Source organism: Amphiprion ocellaris, chromosome 14 (assembly GCF_022539595.1).
Source record: "Amphiprion ocellaris isolate individual 3 ecotype Okinawa chromosome 14, ASM2253959v1, whole genome shotgun sequence".
Classification (NCBI taxonomy): Eukaryota; Metazoa; Chordata; class Actinopteri; family Pomacentridae; genus Amphiprion; species Amphiprion ocellaris.
This window is the reverse complement of record NC_072779.1, coordinates 14,891,442-14,910,738: the sequence shown is the minus strand read 5'-3', so window position 1 is coordinate 14,910,738 and position 19,297 is coordinate 14,891,442. Positions and strand designations below refer to the sequence as shown.

At 39.1% G+C, this 19,297-nt stretch overlaps 1 protein-coding gene and 1 long non-coding RNA gene across 3 annotated transcripts; both read right to left on the bottom strand.

Moving 5' to 3' along the window:
- Positions 1–403: 403 nt before the first annotated feature.
- On the bottom strand, positions 404–5,334 carry LOC129350528 (uncharacterized). 2 transcript variants are annotated; one of them, XR_008603965.1, is made up of 5 exons: positions 5,294–5,308; positions 4,290–4,390; positions 3,429–3,570; positions 624–2,454; positions 404–560 (listed from the first exon to the last, which is right to left on the bottom strand). It is a non-coding gene; the product is annotated as an uncharacterized LOC129350528 (long non-coding RNA). The 2 variants fall into 2 exon arrangements; XR_008603966.1 differs by lacking the exon at positions 3,429–3,570 and having other exon boundaries at positions 5,294–5,334.
- A 2,477-nt stretch (positions 5,335–7,811) lies between these two features.
- On the bottom strand, positions 7,812–17,481 carry LOC111575208 (carotenoid-cleaving dioxygenase, mitochondrial-like). The gene is made up of 12 exons (XM_023280192.3): positions 17,322–17,481; positions 15,010–15,214; positions 14,710–14,921; positions 14,066–14,181; positions 13,809–13,911; positions 12,950–13,078; positions 12,704–12,864; positions 12,439–12,606; positions 12,029–12,166; positions 10,409–10,591; positions 9,536–9,646; positions 7,812–8,430 (listed from the first exon to the last, which is right to left on the bottom strand). The coding sequence occupies exons 1-12, from the start codon at positions 17,347–17,349 to the stop codon at positions 8,314–8,316; spliced, it is 1,671 nt and encodes a 556-aa protein (XP_023135960.2). The 5' UTR covers positions 17,350–17,481; the 3' UTR covers positions 7,812–8,313.
- Positions 17,482–19,297: the final 1,816 nt, after the last annotated feature.

Sequence of the window (19,297 nt, the reverse complement as noted above, 5' to 3'; positions counted from 1 at the left end):
GGCTGGGCCGAGGCTCGGCGGCGTCCTCAGACCCACGAGTCGGGGAGTCGCTGAACTTGTTGGTCTGGTTTGAAGGCCTCCGTGTGGTCCAGTAGAAGTCCACGTAGTCAGTGTTGGCTTTGAACCACAGCAACTGGCCGCCATCAGGTGGACCGGCTCGTCCTCGTAGGACTCCTCCTGTAGCCTTGAGGGGACCACAGGAACATTCAGTAGCTGTTGGAGTTCTTCCTGTCAGGCTCGTGGTAGAACGGCTCTGAAGAATCTTGTACTTGTCTTATCTGGAACAATCTAACAGCCTAAACTGTTAACAGCTGTGTAAAGAAGCAAACACACTGGCATAGATTAGGACTCAAACTAGATTTATTTTAGAAAACATATCAACTTAGAGGCATTTGTTCGTACATGTGGCTGAATAGGAGGCCGTCCAATCAGATTTGAGGTCTTCACTCTGTAGGTTGGTTCTTCGGTGAGACTCTTGGACCTCCATCAGCTGACGTGGATGTTTGATGGTCTTCTTCTCTAGTGCCAGATGATTCATCCATGAATTCAGCAGCTACAGACTGAAATGAAGCTCATGCTGCCGTTATTGAATTCCTGTTCCAGATCAAATGTTCAGAGCTCACCTTGAATGCAGCCGTCTGCTGTCTGATAGTTTTTCTCATTGTAGTCTTCAATAAAGTCTTTTTCCTCATGTCAGGATGTGGTGAGACTCTTTCTCAGTCTCTGCAGACGTCCCTCATTGTGTATCTCCAGAGAAGAAACAGAAAAACTGGTCACTGCTTCAGCATCACAAACACTCTCCAGCATTGAGAGTGTTTTAGGAATTCATTCATTGTGTTATCAACTTTGAAGGAGCAGAAACTTTACAGCTGCCAAAGATATGAGCTCCAATTCTGGATGTTTGAGGAAATGAAGTTCATCAAATGAACACTTGATTTTTGCTGATAACTCTCTTTAAATTACTGAAGAAATCCAACATAAAAACCTGTAAACTCTCAGGCAGCTTTTGTTAAAGTTTGTCTATAATTCTATCATCATGTTCTGGAACCAGGACTCTGCAGAAGTTCCTTCAATCAGATACTTGTGTGTTTCTATTTAAGGCCTCAGGTTTGAACGTACAGCAGAGGATTGGAAAGGAGTGATTTTAATGTTTAAATCAGTCCAGTAAATGTTTGGCGTGAAAATTATTGAAATTTTGATTTAGATAGATTTGTGTCAAATAATATGGTAGAGTTTCACTTAAATATATCCAAATGAGTTCAGTGTATTTACATTTTATAGAATATTTGATTTCTTAATCTCAATACTGTAGGGTCTGACCCTAAATATTATAATAATGATGTCAATTTAAATAATATTTTAGTGCAGAGTCATAAACTTTAATCAGCTAAACTTACAAAATTAATATCACTGTACAATCTTAACCTGAACGTTCATATTATTGAGGTAAATTTACATAAATCATGATATTCTAGAGTCTGAACTGGAATATTTCTAACATTAATCTTTTTGTATTGTGCTGATAAACAACAATAACCCGACTTTCAGATAATATTTGTTGTCTGTAATTGTGAGACTAAATTCCTCCACATTCTGGAACTGGACTGAATTTCCCAAAATGGAAACATGGACAGAATTTAACACTCATGTATCCATGGCAACGCTAAAATTTCTGCTTCTTACCAAAGTTCACAACACAAGTAAAGATTTTAATGTAAAACTTCAGGGATGACTGCTAACCATAAGTATTCTGATCAATACTTCATGATAAATATCAGGACAGATGTTACAACTCCAGCTGTTGCATTAGACTGCAGTTATTCACAGAGAAATTAAAACATCACATTCCTCATAAAAACTAGATGGGACTTTTATTAAATAAAGTGTTGGTGAATAAACTGTAAAAAGTGCAAAGCAGCTCCATTAAATCAGGAGATGTGAGACTTCCACAGCATGGATCACCATCTGCTGTGTTGATTCATAGCTGAATGTCAGAATGAACTGAGATAGAAAAGCTGCTTTGAGCTGCAACATTACGGTCTGACAATCCAACACCATCACAGTTTTCATCTGGTTGTTTTTCTCCAACATGCTGTGAAGTTCAGTTTTTACCTGAATCAATACAGAGATTCTATTATCAACCAAGACTGGAATAAAAATTAGAATGTTATGAGGTTATTAATGCAACTAAATCCTTTCAGATGGAAGGATTTACTTCTAAGTTCTAATTCAAGTTTCAGTTGGAGCACATTGCATTCACAAAGAAAAACAGCGAAACCTTCATAGCAACATTTAATAAACCTAAAGTTTACCTGTTGGCTCATTGGTGGAGTTTGTTACTGAGCATCTGAACCTTAAATCCAGTGAGACGACCATCTTCAGTCGAGGTCAGTCAGAGAACTTCAAGACCTTCCATCAGCTGGACCAGATGTGGCATCATCTCCCTCTGAACATCTGGATGACAGGAGAAAAGACAGAAATCAAACACAGATCACAGAAATACAATTTATTCACTTTCATCATCTTATAAAAGTAGCATGAACTTTATTAAAACTTGACATCAGTAATAAAAGTAAATGTTTTTATCTCGTGTTGAAGCTAAATTTAAAGTCAATTTTAATGACAGTTTATCCTGAGAGGAGTGAGAATGGAGCTTTTCTTTCCTTTTTAGAATATTCCCTCAAAATATTCTGTTTATTATTGGCTTTAGAAGCATTTTTATTTACTTATTTATTTTTAGATACCTCAGACTGATACACTTTGCTGGTTTGCAGATAATTTCATGTACAACGACAAATAAAGATCTTCTATTATAACGTATTTTGCTAAAACAAGAACTGCAAACCTTCTCAACCATCTCTCAGGCTGCAAAATTCCAACTACGACCAAGAATCATCTGATGTAGTTATTATTATAATCTTTACTGAACCAGGCCTGGAATTAATAAAAATCTGTATATGGATATGATTTTCTCTGATGGGACCACTATGGAAGCCGTAGTAACAATTAACTATCCTTTGAAGGGACAGATTAGGTCTTCTTCAGGTGGATAAAAAAAATGCTCTCCCTTAAAAAAAAAACAGCATCCAATAAAGTAAATCTCTTCTGCACTGCACACATACTACACTTTTGTATAACTCTGGATGTCAGAGTAAAGGCAGACAGATCCACCAATCAGCCACAACATTCTGACCACTGACAGCTGAAGAGAACAACATCCATCATCTTGTTCTAATGCAACGTTCTGCTGGGAAACCTTGACGTTCATGTGGATGTTTGACATGTACCACCACCTAAACACTGCAGGACAAACAACCCCCTAGTCTCCATGGCAACAGCAGTCCTTGATGCCAGCTGCCACCCTCAGCAGGACAAATTAAAACAGCTCAGGAGTGGTCTGAGGAACACGACAGAGCTAAGCTGTTCACCTGGGTTCCACACTCCCCACATCCACATCTGATTGAGCATCTGTGGGATGGTCCAGGATCAGCCTGGTCCAGGTAGGATCCACCCTGCAACCCACAGGATCCACAGAATCCACAGGACATCCCCAGAGGTTCTGATGAACCACTGGGTCAGAGGAGTTTTAGCAGCATAAAGGGACCAACACAGTATTAGTCAGGTGGTCAGAATGTTGTACTGTTATATTGTCATGCTGATTATATGATCAGTAAATTTTACCATCAATTATAACGTCCACATTGATCATGAAAAAAAACAATCAGTTCATTCAGAAACTGTGGGGTTAAACCTAAAAACACAGACCTCAACAGCAGTTTGTTTCAAAGCAGAACACCAGCTGGTTTTCACTAAAGAAGCTTTCAGAGCAACAATTAAATGACAGTTTTGTTCTCATTAAGTTCAGTGTCAGCCAAAATAATGTACACACATCAGGAAAAGAAAAACTTTTATAAATATTTCATTTGTATAAGTACTTCTACACATATAGATTCCTCTTTCTAAGTTTAATCAAATCACGATAACTCTGTGTCCTGTTGTACGATGTTTTCCCAACAGATGGCGCTACCCTCATGAATGGAGCATCAACAAGTGACGTCTACAACAGAAATGTCTGGAAGCCAGTGGCCACCACTTTGAGCACCTCTTGTAATTGTAGAGGCCAAAGATAACTTTTATTAATCTCGTGATGTCTGAATAAATTCGGTATTGAAATATTTATGCAAGTTTTTCTTTTCCTGATGTGTGTAAACATTATTTTGGCTGACTCTGTATAATGGGTTTCTGACAGGTCACCAGGCAACATCTTTTTATAATAATGACAAACATACCTGCATTCTACAGGAGTGAGTTTCCTCATGTGCAGGTAAAGATGTGTGAGGAGCTTAGAGATGACAGGAGCAGGAGTCATCCTCACTAATTCAGCTTCCACCTAGAAACAGAAAGACCACAAACAAAAACACTGATATACTCTCAAACGTTCAACCTCACAGCCTCAAAATATCTGTTTAGGAAGTGTTGTGTTTCTAAATTCTGCTGAAAGCATTGACAGACATTCTCTTACAAGGTTGTGTAAAAAGCAGCCTGTCCTCTGAGCTACTGAGAAATCTTCCTGAACAAAGTTTCTACGTGTAAATCAGCTCAACAAAAACTAAAGCCTCAGTCAGAGATAACAGATGTAGCACATTATAAACAACTTTCTTTGTTAACTCGGACTGTCTGCTTCAACCTCACATAAAAAGGGGAGTTTAACTCATCAGGTGACTGAAAATGAACGGCTTGTGCAGTTCTAGATCCAAAAGTAGGATGTTTCAACTCATGTTTTACTACAAATACATGCAGTAATAAATAAATACAATGGCTGGTTGTTAGTATATTCACTATTAATGTCACTTTATATACTGGATTGAACTTGAGCAGTGGAAGAGAGAAGGAATTTAATGAAATTATGGAGATTCAGAGAGGTAATGTTGCGCAATATTAAGTTAAGCGCGGTTTAATTCAAACCAGCTGAATGTTAAACTTCAGTGCAGCTGAACAGGTTTCAGTTAACCTTAAAGTAAAATAACTTTTTTAAAAGCTAAAATACACAGCAGAGAAATACAGGTTGAGAAGGTTATTCTAATAATGACGAACAGCTGCTGCAGCAACTAACACAGGTGTTCAGTGGTAAGTTAGCCACCTGCGTTAATTAGCCCGCTAGCTAACTTAGCCGCTTAGCTAGCTAACGCGTCCGGACCAACTGGTGAAACACAACAAAACACAACTCTTCACAAGTCGCTGACTTAACGTACAACAAAATAACGCTACAGGTTAGAAGTATTTATCTTCTTACCGTGTTTTACTCCAAAAACAAGGTCAACAGCAGCCAGAGATGCTACCAGACGTGCAGACCATAGATACACATAGATTAGATCCGCTAGCGCGCTGTCTTCTATATTATCTATGGTCTGACCAATCACTGCTCTCTGGCTCTCAGTCAGTCTGACCAATCACTGCTCTCTGGCTCCGCCCTTTGAGAATCTTGTTGTCGTTTGGCTCCACGCTTGCTGATGACCACTTCCGGTCTCAGAAAATGAAAAAACGGACCTTTTTTCGTTTCTGTCTCTTACTGATTTTACTTTCTTGTTATTCTAAATATAATACGAAAATCAAAGCATTTTTTTAAAAAAATGGTATATCCCTTTTTGATCATGAAAAGGAAAAACGCCTTGTATTTCAATTTTAATTTTTGTATTTTAAAACGAATATCAAATAACCACTCGTTTTTTGTTTTTCAATACCCGTTTCAGAACGAAAAATCCAATTACCAGATCCGTACATGGACCAAAAATCCTTATTATTGCAATAGGATTATTTTTGCTCAAGATTATAGTAAAGACATTGTTTTCTCAGTTAACTGGTTTTTATGAAAAAAAATCTGAAAATAGAAAATAAGATGCTGTTTGTTTTATTTTGTGTTTTTTTTGTTTGTTTGTTTGTTTTTGGTCTTATCAGCAGTCACAATTTTAAAATGATAGACAAAAGAGTAAACCAGACACCATGTTGTGATGGGATCACAGCAGCTGTCTATCAACATATTGACCTTCTGACCGATGAATACTGAGTAGTTATTACAACATTTTTGCATGATTACACAACATTCACGTTTTCAGACCATTTTCAAACTTGGCCTTCATCTAGATCTCAGGTAAACACACGTAAAGCTTTGTGACTGGATCTCGATCAGCTGATTTGAGTTTTTGGACAAAATCTGTCGGACGAACATACAGACCAACACTGCATGGTAGTTAAAACCACCACTGCTGTCCATGTCTCCAGGCCTCCATTTTGACATAATCTCACAGACTCACAAAGTGTAGAAAACAGCAATGAAAACTTTTAAAAGCAAAAGCAGGAAATCCTCACATTTGAGAAGGTGGAACCATTAGGGTCAATATATAATTGAGGGACTTTTGAAGTCCATGGGATATATCTTGCATACATTTTTATTAAAAGTTTTAAAACTAGTGTTTTTTAATGTTTGAAATCTTTATTGGAATTTTAACAATATAGAAAAAATTAAATAAAATAAAAATACAAACACCCACCCCATCAATCCCCACTGCCACTTACAGAAAAGAAAACACTGTTTAAAACACAAAACATTCAGACCACCAGTAAACAAATCAACCAGACAACTGAGCCTCGTCATTCTCAAAAAACAAATTTTTTTATGTTCATTATGATCATGTCTTTACAAATTCCAGAATTATTTATTATGGAAAAAATCACTTATTAATAAAAAATGACTGGATATCACTAAACTGTCAACTAAGTAACCGTCCAAATTTAATAACAACCACCTTCTAATTAGTTAAGCAATAATAAAATGAGCTTATTCAAAAATTGTTTTGTGTTCTTGTTATTCAGTTGAGATAATCGTGACAGATATTTCTTTTTTTTGACAATAAATCAAATGTATCTGTGTCCGAGAAATCATTTTTAACTAAGTTACCCATTACAAAAACATCTCTCAAGAAAGTGTGTTAATTCCAGATCACATGACCTGCTCCACATGATGTCATTTCCTCCTGAAGAAAAGACTGGCAAGACTCCAAGGCTTTCTGAGTTATTAAATATAAAGTAGTGTGTGAGTTAAGTGTGGATTTATGGCATGTTAATAGGTTTACTACAGTATCTTGATAAAAAAACCTTTCAGTTTCAATTTTACTCAATTGTATATATAATATTCAGAAGAATATTTCTCTAAAAATGCCATGTGGTGTTTGGTTATAGGCAGCCATGTTGATTTTAGACCTGAAAACAGCAAAAATGTCAACTATGTTACAAAAAGTCCCATAATTATATATTGACCCATATTTTTAAATGTTTAAGCAAATACCATAGTTTGAAAGGCTTTTAATAATGTTTTGCTTTTAAAAATCTTAATTTGTAAAGTAACTTATAACTAAAGACTGTCATAAAATTTTGCGGATGGTAAAGTTCAATGTATCGCTCTCATGTAGCAAGTAAAAGTAAGTGTTAGGGATGAAGCAGCATTGGCAGTGAGCCCTGCAGAACGGAGACACTCAAAGACCATTTTAAGGTGTTTCAGGTGTTCATCCCAAGTGTTGCTGTAAACAACATCCTTCAAATAGGTTATGGCAAAATCTGACAGACCACACAAGACTTTGTCCACAAGTCTCTGCAAAGCAGCAGAGGCTTCAAAACCTGCTATATTGCTATTATTCCATTTTCTGTCTTTCTCTGTACAATGTATTGATACAGTGTTTGATATGGGAGCTTATTTCTGGATATGATCTTGCCATAAATTCTGTGTGAAAGACGCACAAAAAAGACAAATACAAAAATCCGCAGAGGTAAAATTTAATGAAAAATTTTTAAAAGAGTATATAAAAGTCATTGAAGCTGTAAAAAAAACAATCATTGCTCAATGAAAAAATGAAAGAGTACCACAGTTTTTGAAAATTATTAATTTTGGCACTTAGTGTTTGAACCATCATTCAGTCTGAGGATCACAGGTTTGATACCCACAGCACATTAACTTCCCTGTTAGAGCAGCCTCGCCTACTTAGTGTCATTTTCAAATGAGTGCAAAAGGAATGTATTTAATAAGAATAACATGAGTATATGTCAGCTAACTAAGAAGTAAAACAGACTAAAGCAGAATTAATGTAGTAAAAACCTTCATTTGTGTAAACATCTGCACTCAGTAAGACAAGTCTGCATCCATCTTCACTGTGTAATTCAGCAGCTACTCAGTACCATCAGGAATATAGTGGCTACATGCTTAATACTGCACTTCGTATTCTTGGTATAATATTGAGGATGAGAAACTCTTTGGAGACTGTCTCATGCAGAAGCGCTGAAGGCCCCGTGGAAGCCGTACGCCATGTTAACAGGCACAGCGGCTCTTCCCATCTCTTCAAAGGTCTTGGCATCCAAAACTAGGAGGAATGTTCCTTTATCCTGGAGAGAAAAGTTTGGTGGAGTTACCATCAGAAGCCACGTAGCAACACAACACGGAGCATGTAAAGTGATTACGACAAAGGAGCAGAACAAAAAAGTGTCAGAGTCAGAGGTAACCGGATCAATAAGGCAGCTAAAATGGACTGTTAAGAAAAGAGGTAAATACATGCATAATTAACAAACTCAAACCAGAAACCATTTTTGGGCTCCTGTCACATTTTCACTCACTGTGGGTTCGTTTTCCCTGCAGTATAAAGTCCTGCACCTCTTTGGAAACATCAACCCATGACTACAAGTGGAAAGAACTCAAAAAAACAAAACAAAAAACAAAAATGTATTTCTTTGAATATTTATTTTACAAAAATGGAAAAAAAAAAAATAGGGGCTGCACAGTGGCTCTGTGGTTAGCACTGTCGCCTTGCAGCTAGAAGATCTCCGGTTTGCGTCCTAGCCTGGGATCCTTCCTGAAGCTGCCACACATGCAGTCAGGAAGCAGCACAACTTCACCTACATAACACCTGAATAGAAATACCAGGAACTACTGTTTATTTTTAATCAAATTTTCTAGCTAATTTTTCAGTGGCTGTATTTCAGATGTAAAAACATCCTGTTTGGTAAAATTCGCAAGATTCATATTCACATTATAAAGTTCACTTTATAAATTTCCCACAAAAAAAACTAGATTGCATTTGATTCTGCTGCTTCTTTGCTATTACTGGAACCACTATCACAGAGAGAAAATACATTTTGTGCCATTATGCTTATGTTCTTTAGAAGTTTTCTGTATGTAATCAGAAACTTTAGACACTTTGTGTAAATTTATCGAGGAATATTTCTGATTCTGCTCATCCCCTTCATGAATATTAATAATGGATTATGCGTCTGGCTGATAACAGACTTTAAATCAATCAGGTAAAGTCCAAAGCCACTGAAGACACACTTAAACTAGGACCACAGTGGGCCAGTATAATATGAAGTATAAGGGGGCACTTTATACCACTGATGTAGCTCCACATTCACCGACCTCTTTATTACTGAGTCTTACAGAAATTATTTCTCATCATGTGGGCTCTCCTGGTAGAAGGTCAGAGGCACAGAGTTTTACCTGTGAGGGGGTGAGGACCACCGAGAGGATGACTCCATCATCTTCGTCCTTAGCATCAGGTGAAGGCACAAACACGGGCTCTGATGGGTAGAAACCCTTCTGGTACCAGACCTGCAGCGTATCATATTCACAAACAGCAGCTTAGTCTCTCAGTCCACAACAATTCTACACTTTCATTTAGCTGTAGCAATTTTATCCAAAGCGACGTACATCTGAGAGTCAATACAACACAAGCAAGGATCTAGTCAGCAGGAAACAACCTGGATAAGAGCCATAAAACAAGTTCAGGTGTGATAGTGAGACCGTGGTGTCTACAGGCAGTGTGGACGTAATAGGATTTTTTGTTGTTGTTTGTTTTGCAGTCTGTCAAGTGCAAGGGTGTTCAGTGAAAATTCAGCGAAATTCGCTGGATTTTGGTTGATTTTTTTGTGAATGTTCTTCAGAAACATTTTCAACGTTTCTTTTTTCCACCAAAAAATGTTCAAAGATTTCCCAAAAATCTTTGAAATGTGGGCATCAGAAGTTTCACTGTGAAAATATATTTTTTTTCCACATTTTCAAATTTTAAAACGGGTCAATTTTTGGCCCGCAGGACGACACGAGAGTTAATGCAATATACAGTCAGGTGTATTGGTTGTCCAAAAACATTTTTCCACCATTGTATATGATCCTGACAGCACTTGCTAACAGTTAACCTGCGTAATATATTATATCAAATACCGAATTCTTATATTATAACACAGTAGTTTTCAGTGGTCAACATTTTGCATAACAGTGACGATACATCATTTGTCTGCTGTGTTCCCTGAAGAAGGGGACTTCAGACAGTGGTAAATTTGTTGTCCCAGGAAGTAGACCCCACCACAGACTCACCTTGAGCATCTTGTCCTTCAGGTCCATCTTGAGCAGAGAATCTCCCACCAGGTGTCTGAAGCCGCAGCCGTAGAAATAACGGTACGGACGCGTGTTACATTTGTTGTAGTTGATCTGTGGGAACTCAAGGCCGCCGTACTCGTGCAGGTCGTCTCCATGGAGATCCTCATGCTGACAGAACACCTGTAGACAAAACAGGATCGGCCGTCTGTTGTCACTTGAGCTCTGCGAGTTGTAGCTTTGGTTTAACTGTGCCCAGTCCTGCTGGTTTCATGAGGTACATCTAACAAGTTTGATCGTTTGCATTTGTTGCAACACTCCAGAGAAAACGTGAAGCGTTTCACCCGTACTGGTAACAGTCCCCCTCCACTCTCTGATCAAACTCCTAGAAACTCATCTCTGTGTTCATAAATTCACATATTTAGAAGTTTTTTTTTCCACCCATTCCAACCTTCAGATGGTTTAGATGTAACTCTTGCTTCATCTAGAATGTGAATCTACCTGCCTCTTTCTCCATCCATTCCTCCCCACTCTCTGCAGCTGGAGCACACCAGCTCATCTACATCTCTGCTCAAACACTGTAAAACTACTCTACATTGCACAATGTCTAGTTCTAATGTTGGAGTAATTTAGCCATACATGTTAGAACCGATTCTAAAGGAAGAATAACGATGCAGAAAACTCCACCCTGCGCGGTGACAGGATTGGTTCCTTATGTTTGTTATATAAGAAACCCCATGAGTTGGAATCTGCGGAAATACCATGGGTTTGACTGTTTATTTGGCTCATGGTGTGTCTTCCAGCATAAGAAAAAATCCATATGCACATGTTAACAAGGTCAAAAACTGGGAGGGAGTCTGTACAAATCTGGGAGGTGGGAATAGTTACTGTAGCTGTATTGCTGATTGTCATTGTATTGCTGAGTGGGATATGAAGAATAAAACTGCTTTTGTGCTAATTTTGAGTATCTTCCTGCAGAGATAGAGTCCCAAATCACATACTTTATCACATTTTTATATTAATCACTTCCTTTATTCTTACATATTTAGTGGTTAGAGAAGTAGGTGTATTATTTCCAGTTCTACAACTTTACAAATTTCAGTTTCTGAAGTGATTCGGTTGTTGAGATGTAACGTATCCAAGTACGATCATTACATTTTTTCTACTCTACCACACTACACAGAGAGAAATATATCACCATTTTCTCCACTACATTGTAACTGACAGGTAGTTGCTAGTTACCATGGAGATTAAGATTATACATATAAAACCTGATCATTGTATAAAATACAATAAATTCTTGCACATTAAATCTCTTGTAAGTCATTCACTCAGCCTTGCCCAGCTACAAGAATAAAATGCTGCTTGCACATGAATGCCTCTCCAAAAATATAAATTAATAATAAAATCCTTTTTTTTTGCCAAGAAAAGAGCTGAATTCTGTCTTCAAGATCCAAAAAGAGTGTCTGGTTTCCTTTACTCGAGCTCTGAGGATTACCTCGACCTAGATGACTGAGAATCTGCACAGACCTTTTTTTAACCTGCAGGACTGAATCCGGTTTTTCTGCTAAAGCAGGAATGTAAATGCAGGTATTCATAACAAGGAGATTGTAAGCTCACCTTGTCTTTGCTGACTTTGACACATGACGCTCCACTGGAGGGTCGAGTGTTCAGGTTCTGGCCCGTCGGGGTTTCACTGGTCACATTTAGGGGCAGAACAAAGCGACGAGGATAAGCCCTGCACAGGGTGTTGTACACCTGAGAAGAACACAGTGCAGTATTTAGACATTTTAGGGATTCATCATCTCAAACCATGTGTTTTTGGTCTTTGGCGCAAAGAGACTGATGGCATTCTTCCAAAATGACTGAATAATAACAAAGCAAATACAATCTTTTTGCAGTTATCTATTACTCAGGGCAAGTTGAGGAGAAAAAATGCACCTGCAAACTTTTGTACAATCCAAAAAGACAGAATCTAAAGGTGTTTTTTTCTGTTTAATCCATCTATTTCCATCCTATTCTATACTGACCTCATCTAGTGCATCTCCGGACTTGCGTAAGTTCTGGATGAGGTAGTTGTTGATGGCTTGGCCGTCGTCTGAGCAGCACAGATCGAGCATCAGGAATCCGTCCTCCTCAAAGGCGTTGATCTGATGGAAGGTGGAGATGGCCTTGGTGTGGTACTTCACTGAGCTGACCTGCAGTGAGATGGAAGAAGCAGGACGTTTTTCTTGTTGGTTTTGATGCACAGGATTTCCATCAAGTTTCCTGCTTCATGTGTGAATCAATCCTCACCTCGCCTGTGTTCTTGTCGACAAGATGGAAAACCGTTTCCTGCTTGGGATCCCAGTAGATGCCGTCGCTCAGGGCCTTCCCCCTCAGCTTGCATGTGACTATCTTCAGCAGGTCCATCTTGATCGGCTGCTCGATGAACACCACATAGTTCTCAGACATGGCTGGAAGCAGGAGAAGAGCATTATTAGACTTTCTCGCTGAGGGCAGCAAATAAAACAAAGAGGCCAGTGATGAATGACGACTTACCAAAGCTGTGGTAGTAGGAGGGATGGGACTTGTCTGCAGGCACAATAGAGCAGAGCACTTTGGCTCCTTGCAGGGTGTCTTTTTCATCTTTCTTCTCAGGAGGTACTCTGATGATGTTGTACAGAGCTCCTACAATAGCCAGAATAATATTGTAAAAGCTTTTACTGACATTTGCTCTGACATGAGATGTGAAAAGGCAAACACAGATGTTCAGCGATAATAACTTAGTTGAATTGCTAGAGGAGGTAAAATACAAATAAAGCACTGATTGAATTATCCACACCTTAAGTCCTTAAGCCCTGAGATATACTTTTTTAAGTCTACCACCTGAATAAACATCCCCAAATTTAGTCACAGTTAAGTAACAGCTGCAAAGCTGTGAGGCTAAAATAAACAACCCGGTTCAGGCTGTGTGGACAACAGACACTTGGGAGCAATTTAATATACAATAAGTCTCCTTGTCTCATCACCAAACCACAAAAATTGAGAAAGTCCAGCAGAAATGAGCATTTCTACGTACGCATAATCAAAACAGAAAATTAGAGAGTAACTAACAGCCGAATAGGGCAGGTTAATTCTTCAAAGTGCCCTGACCAAGGCTTCCTAGACTTACTGGAAATAACAACTAGCCAGTAAACACTAATTTGACTGTGGTAAATATTCTCAGCTACGACTTTACCAGATCTGACAGAGCGGAAATGAAACGCAGCAGTGCTACGTCTGTTCCAGTCTCCTGTCAATGTGCCACATGGTGATCTTCAAAAAATAGCGCCGGTTGCATTTTTTGTAACACAAGTAGCCTCGTCCTGGTAGAGTGACCTGCAGGGTTCAAGGGGTTAATGTGGGTCTTGGGACCAACCTTTGCTCCCATAAGAGTTTCCCATATTGTAGGTGGTGCCATCTGGGTCGTAGTGCGGATGAGCAGTGGCTCCGTTTACAGCAATGAACTTACTCCAGTCAACCTTAAAGCACAACAGAGAATCAGGAGGATTAGGAAAGATGATTATTATGGTTGATCCAAATGGAATAACTGACAAAAGAAGGATTTTTTTCATATCATTCATGCCACTGGTATTAATATTATCATCTAACACGCCATGACGACCATGATAATACCTTCTCCACTGTTTGTAGGGTCTCTGGATTCACTCTGTGCATGAAGTTGGTCTCTGTGCTGACATAGTAGTCACCTTTGTATTTCACAAAGCTCACACTTGCGTTGTCTGTCGGTTCTGCAACAAAGAAAGAAACACACACTGAAACCACTGAAAGCTTTGCACGTTTAAAAGAAACATTCCTCTATGTGATTTACAGCTTGTAGGAAGGTTTCTGGAAAGTCCAGTGGGAACGTAGAACGTTTTCTGCTCCCCTCACTGGGTCCCCACTGTAGCACATTATTATGTAACCTCAATGTATATGCAATACTGAAGAGGCTCCACCTCTGGCGTCACCACAGATTGAGCAAAAAATTGTACAAACACTGACTCTGAGTGAATTATTCTTTTCTTCCGTGTGATGTAGATTTTCTCTCCACATATCCTGGGTTTCCTGCTCCTCCCTAAATCACCAAGCTGGTCTCCAAGCTTCACAAAATCTGTGCTTCATTTGAACTTCAAGTTAGAAACAAAATGAGCAGCATTCTTGCACAGTGACTCAGGAATCCAGCTGCGGTCCAAGTGTCTGCAATAACACCTGACCCATCTTTGCCACACATTACAGATTAACAATTTATGTCTTCTCTTCTCATTGACTCTACTCACCGATCATCTCAAAGCGAGAAAGGAATCTCTGGAAGAAGTTTTTGCATGGGTCGGGCATGGCGACAGTACCGAACTCTGACATCACGATGCGGTCCTTTTCACTGTTCTTCTTGTAGGCGTCGCTCTGCAGGAACCGGCTCATGTAGGTCACCTGGCCGTTCTCGATCTTGAAGTGGTGCAGCATCGCCATCCCATCGAACCAGTGGTTGTAGCTGCCACGAATCGCAAGACGTTAAGACTCGATCGCATGTGTTTGGAAGCTGTTTTAGTTTGTGTCGTGCAGCAGTAATTCCAACTCACTGTGTGTTTCCAAACTCAAACTTCCCCGGGCCGTTGCGGAGGAACTTGCCGTTGATCCAGGAAGGGATGGTGCCTTTTACTTCGGTGCTGATTGGCTCCGGGGTTTCTTCTACGGAGCGCACCAGAGGAGCGATGGTCTCCAGTCCCTTCAGGACCGTGGTGATGCATTCCTTCGCCTTACTGTTGCCAACAGGCTGGGCCCCATCTGTAGGAAACACAAGCATAAAATCATACAACAATCAGAAGGAAATTGGTGAGATGGCTGACTTCACTGATGTCGAATTCAGTTCACTGTTTGTCATTCATTTGGCTTCTGAACCAGGAAATACAACTTTTGCTGGTGTGTTAAACCAAATTATTACCCTCTGTATACTCATAATTCCACTCAAAGGTGCTGCTCAAATCCAACACTCACTACAGTATTTTGCGTTTATTTATGGGTATTAAATTGTAATTGTAAACAAGTTAATCGTCTTTCAATCCCTCCCCCAAATAAGCATTAATGAGGCCTGCAATGTTTGCTGCTAATTGACTGAACTGGAATGAAACCATTTGTAACGAAAATGTAATAAACAATAGAGTAGCTATTAATTAGAAGTAATACACACAATATGAAACAGGTTGTGTTGTTGTTGTGTTGTTTAGCTACAACTGTAAACCTCCTGCTTCTCCCCAGTGACTGCACCGTTAACAAAGACATGTGACTTCAATTATTGATAACAGTCGGCTCCAGTGTTTCCAGCCAGAATGAATGTGTATTTCTTGTAGTTTAAGCAAGGGTTTATACTACATATGTACTAGGTTGTATTTTCAGGCTACAGTGATGGACATTAGAATGTGTTCCTGAAGCAGAGAAGTATTTTATTTCTGAAATATTCAGTTACATAAAGTAACAATACTACGAATATAAAGAGTATAATGCAATCTTATACAAGCATAAATGAATCTGGAGACCGTTTACTGAAGTATTTGGCCTTTTTGCAGTAAAACGTTAAATGTGAAGTGCAGCAAAACTGATTAATTTATGGTAATGAAAAGAATTTGAATGTTAAATTTAATAAGGTGGTACGTTAGACACATACAGTACAATCAGCTTTGGATGAACTGCTTCTGGTGTTTTTGTTGCCTCACTTGGATGTTTAATCTTTAACTGGTATGTTCAAAATGGGTGCGGTAACCTAAAAGCTATAGTGCAAATACACTGGGAAGGAAATTTTCGAGACATTTATGTCCAGCAAACAGTGAAAAAAACAAATAAATAATGCAATCAGAGCAGTTCTTCATGTCTTACGGTAAAATATGTGGATGGGCATATGGAGGGGTATCTTAAGTTCAGAAACACTTACCCAACACTTGTCTTACTATTTGGAAATGTCAGACAGTTCTTAGTAATACTAAACATGAAGCAAACCCAAGATAAAGAAATACATGCTATTACACCTGTTGCGCTTCTTTTCAAGGATGAGCAGTTCCATTCTTATCACAGTGTGCTCTGGAAAAATCAACATTCCACTACTGGCTGATGAGCTGTACGCAGAACAAACACGGTAAACAGGACAGGTCTGTCCTTTAATGTGCCAAAAACTGACTGCGATCAATATGAGCCACTATTCTTGTCTCTACATGACTGTTGCAGCTCTGAGCACGAGATTATAACCAAGTTGAAAGGGCTTTAAAGGACCGATTCAACTCAAATAGTGGAGTTTTCCACTTGACAAAAAGTGACAGCAGCTCCCACATTATGAACAAAATGTTATGAATGCATCTTTAAATAATGACGAAAATGTTTTTAAGCCTACAGCCCAGAGGATAACTGCAAATTGGATCATTTCTTTATCTTATCTCTTCTGTAAATCACTTAGTCACAGTCATAGTGTTGTCTGTAATCATGCTAAATGTTCTGCTTTTAAGAGAGTTTAAACTATACATATGGCTGCTGTCACCACACACAGCAAACGGAGCGTTTTTAGTTTCTGACTGTGATGCACAATAACAGCAGCTCGATGCGTCTATAAACAGAGAAATGCAGCTTTTCACTTGCAGGGAGACCAGAAGTAGAGAGCGGCACTGACTATTTAACGCAGCGATCGCAACCCTTTCTCCATTCAGACATTTAACAAACTACAAGACAACGACTAGAGATCAGTCAGTATGGCTTGCAGGCTGTGAACTCGAACCCTGACTCGGTGTCCAGTGAGGCTTTCTAGCAGCCATGTCCGCTGTACTGTCAATCTACCGACAGATCAGCAGTAGGTGAATCAGACACTGCGATCCAAACCGTGCACGGACATGCAGCAGGTGAAGGAACCTACCTGGACCGTCGGGCTTCACGGGAGACATGGCGGCGGATGGATGCAGCTTGTGCTCGGTGCGTCTGCAGGACCAGAAGGATCTGAGCTGCTGCTGCTGCTGCGGCGGCGCTGTTGTGTAACGTGCTTTTTACGTAACACAATCAGAGGAGTGACACACTGCTGCCGTGTGTTCTGTGCATATTTACTCTTTTACCAGCCCACAGTCTGCAGGTTGGACATGCATAGCTGTCTAGTTTGACAAAACAGCAGCTTTTTTGTTGTAGTTAACGCGTTATAGCTACTATAATAACATCTAAGATTAATATTTTCGTTGTTTTAATGTTTAATTTCAGTAGTGGCACTGAAAGATGGGGGGAAGTTTTTGGCAACTCAAACTACCCTTAATAAATAAATATGGAAATGATTACACAAGGCAAGGGCGGGGGGATTCCCTCAAGGCATTTTTTCCACATTTTCAAACTAAAACGGGTCAATTTTGACCCGCAGGACAACATGAGGGTTAAAGAAAACTAATGTTCAAAGAATGCTTCAATCTTTTCTAATAATGCTCTTATGTTGTTAAAAGTGAGCTGAGACATGTTTTATTTTGAACATTCATCGCAGAGCGTTGTCGGATCATGTTGCTGACAACAAAAGAAGAATGTTGTTGATCCCACATTCAAAACATGTTTTCCAGATATTATCAGAGCCTCTAAAAACAGGATTTTTTTTTTTTAAAAATTAAATGTTCCTGTAATGTGACATATAAACAAATCTGGGACTTTTTGTTTGTATTCTAACGATGTTCTGGGGACAATTGTTGAGGTAAAACATCAGAGAACACAGCTCCATAAAACATTGCCACAGTGGTAATATGACAACAAAGGAAGAAGTTCACATTGCAACATTCCACAAATGTTTTCAGAAAAACATTTTTAGAATGTCTTTAAACTTGACCATGTCTTTAGAAATAACTTTCTTCAGTCTGTCCTCTGAAAACATTTCTAGAACTTTGCAGAATGTTTATAGAACAAAACATTTCTAGGTGAGGTAGTGTGACACGATGTATTTCCTGCTCAGTGCAAGAGACAGTCTGCAGCTGCTGCCAGCTGTTCTGTTGGCTGTTTGGGCTGAAACTTCGGGTGTGATGACATCTCAGACCTCTGCCTCATTTTGCTTCATTTCATAAAGCCATGTCTACAGTAGAAGTATTGTAGTTACCTTTTGCTTGCTCCTGGTAACATCAGCCGAGAAAGCTGAGACCCACTGGCAGCGTGTCAATCCAGTGAACACACTGAGTAACCGTTACACACTTTATAAACTAATGTGTCACAGCCAGAATCATAGCAGCCAGGTAGGAACTGAGTACATTTACTAAAGTACTGCACAGTGTAGAGCTGCTGTACTTTATTAGAGTTCCTCCATCTCCTGCTGCTTTTTACTTGTGCTGCAGCAGACTTCAGAGAGAAATATTGTACTTTTTACTGCACTACATTTATTGAACAGTTTTAGTTCCACATGAAGGCACAGCAAGGCAAGTCAAGTTTATTTCTATAGTGCACTGCATGCACAAGGCAATTCATAGTGCTTTACAATGGCAAAGAAAATAAATATGATTTAAAAAGGTAGACATTAAAAGCATGCTTTAAAATAAAAACAAAGAAATTAAAACTCAGATAAAAAGACAGATGAAATAAAATCACTTTAAAAGTTACAGTGCAGTGCTGGTATTAAAGCAGTCATTAATTAAAGGCAACAGTAAACAAATAGGTTTTTAACCTTGATTTAAATGAGCTGAACATTTCAGCAGACCTGCAGTTTTCTGGAAATTTGTTCCAGATGTGTGGAGCATAGAAACTGGAAGCTGTTCCTCCATTTTTGGTTCTGACTCTGGGGACAGACAGCAGACCTGTACCAGAGGACCTCAGTGATCTGGATGGTTCATATGCTAGAAGGAGGTCACTGATATGCTTAGGTCCTAAACCATTCAGAGCTTT